At 39.3% G+C, this 1,383-nt stretch overlaps 1 protein-coding gene across 1 annotated transcript in view; it reads left to right on the top strand.

Moving 5' to 3' along the window:
* Window positions 1-1,383, top strand: part of LOC107099145 (phosphoinositide 3-kinase regulatory subunit 5-like) — a 53,678-nt gene that overhangs the window by 50,687 nt on the left and 1,608 nt on the right. The window contains exon 13 of the mRNA XM_015397159.1: window positions 662-774. Coding sequence (XP_015252645.1) covers window positions 662-774 — 113 coding nt within the window. The remainder of the gene's footprint in view (window positions 1-661; window positions 775-1,383) is intronic.

The raw sequence follows: 1,383 nt of genomic DNA on the forward strand, positions 1-1,383 counted from the left end.
CCTTGGCTAGTCCATGGCTAGTCATTGGCTGGTCCCTGGCTAGTCCTTGGCTAGTCATTGGCTGGTCCCTGGCTAGTCCTTGGCTAGTCATTGGCTGGTCCCTGGCTAGTCCTTGGCTAGTCCTTGGCTGGTTCTTTGTACTAAAATATTTTTTCTGTCATGATGTGTGGACATTAAGATCTAAAGAGAAGCGCCATCTTCTGGTCAGACCCTGTAATTCAGTGAAAAGGTGGAGTTAGAGTAAAAAAATATGCTTGCCCAGGAAAAGGCAAGTTGCTGGAAATTGGAGGGGATTTGGGTGACATTCTGCTGGGTTTTTTGACTGGAAGGGCCATTTTGAGCGGCTGCTACTGTAATTATAGTCTGACACAAATCTGTGCATCAGTTGCCAGAATGATGGCTGGTTATAAATGAGTAGCGCTGCTGTTGACGCGTCCAGTCTGCAGTTTACCACAAACATGGAAGGCAAAAATAAAACGGCTCTGCTCATATGAGAAGTTTTTCATTTCAGCCTGAACATAAAAAATTATTTGTAACTCCTTTCCTTTTGTTTCTCTCTCACCTGAAATCCATAAAAGCCACATTTTTGCGGCTGTAAAATGAGATAAAGCGAAGAAGATGAAGGTGTTTGAAGGCTTCTGTCGTTTCTTCTTTGCAGCAGCTCAGCGTGACAGAAGTGAAGGTCGACAAGGTGCAGGTCAGCGGAGTTGGAAACACAACGTTTGCCGTTTGTTTGGACCAGGATGAGAAAAAAATACTCCAAAGCGTTACCAGGTACGGCATCGGATGCTATATGGACAGAAAAGTCAATAAACTGATTTTTAAAGAGAAACGATAGTTTTAAAAAAAAAAAATAATGAATCCACTGGACTTTGTTTCCAAGTTTGAGACGTTTTCCTTCACATCGCTTTTTCAATTCAAAATGTCAGAAATAGAGTTGAGTTAGAGGCTAAATACACGGACCAAAAAGGCCTTGATTTTTTTTTTTTTAGTAAACAAACAAATTGAAACTGATGAACAGATCCAACCTTTTGGAATGGGGGTTCGTCCATTTCCTATTGGTCTGTCTATATAGCCTCGAACCCAACCCTATTTCTGACATTTGAATTCAAAAAGCGATGAGAAGAGAAATGTCTTCAAACTTGGAAACAAAGTCCAGTGGATTGTTTTTTAAAGTCGTAGGGAAATCATATCTAAATGTCAAATCATTCTTGCTTAATATATAAATTTACTCTTTCTCAGAAAATATTGTCCAAAAAGTTGTTTCTATTTAAAAAAAAAAATCTGTCTTAAAATCTGTCTTTAAAGTTTTTTTTTTCATTATCTTCTGCAGGCCAGTTAGTTCTCCGTCAGCCTGAACACCTAAATTCGGGCAATCATATA

Source organism: Cyprinodon variegatus, unplaced genomic scaffold (genome assembly GCF_000732505.1).
Source record: "Cyprinodon variegatus isolate N-32 unplaced genomic scaffold, C_variegatus-1.0 Scaffold841, whole genome shotgun sequence".
NCBI lineage: Eukaryota > Metazoa > Chordata > Actinopteri > Cyprinodontiformes > Cyprinodontidae > Cyprinodon > Cyprinodon variegatus.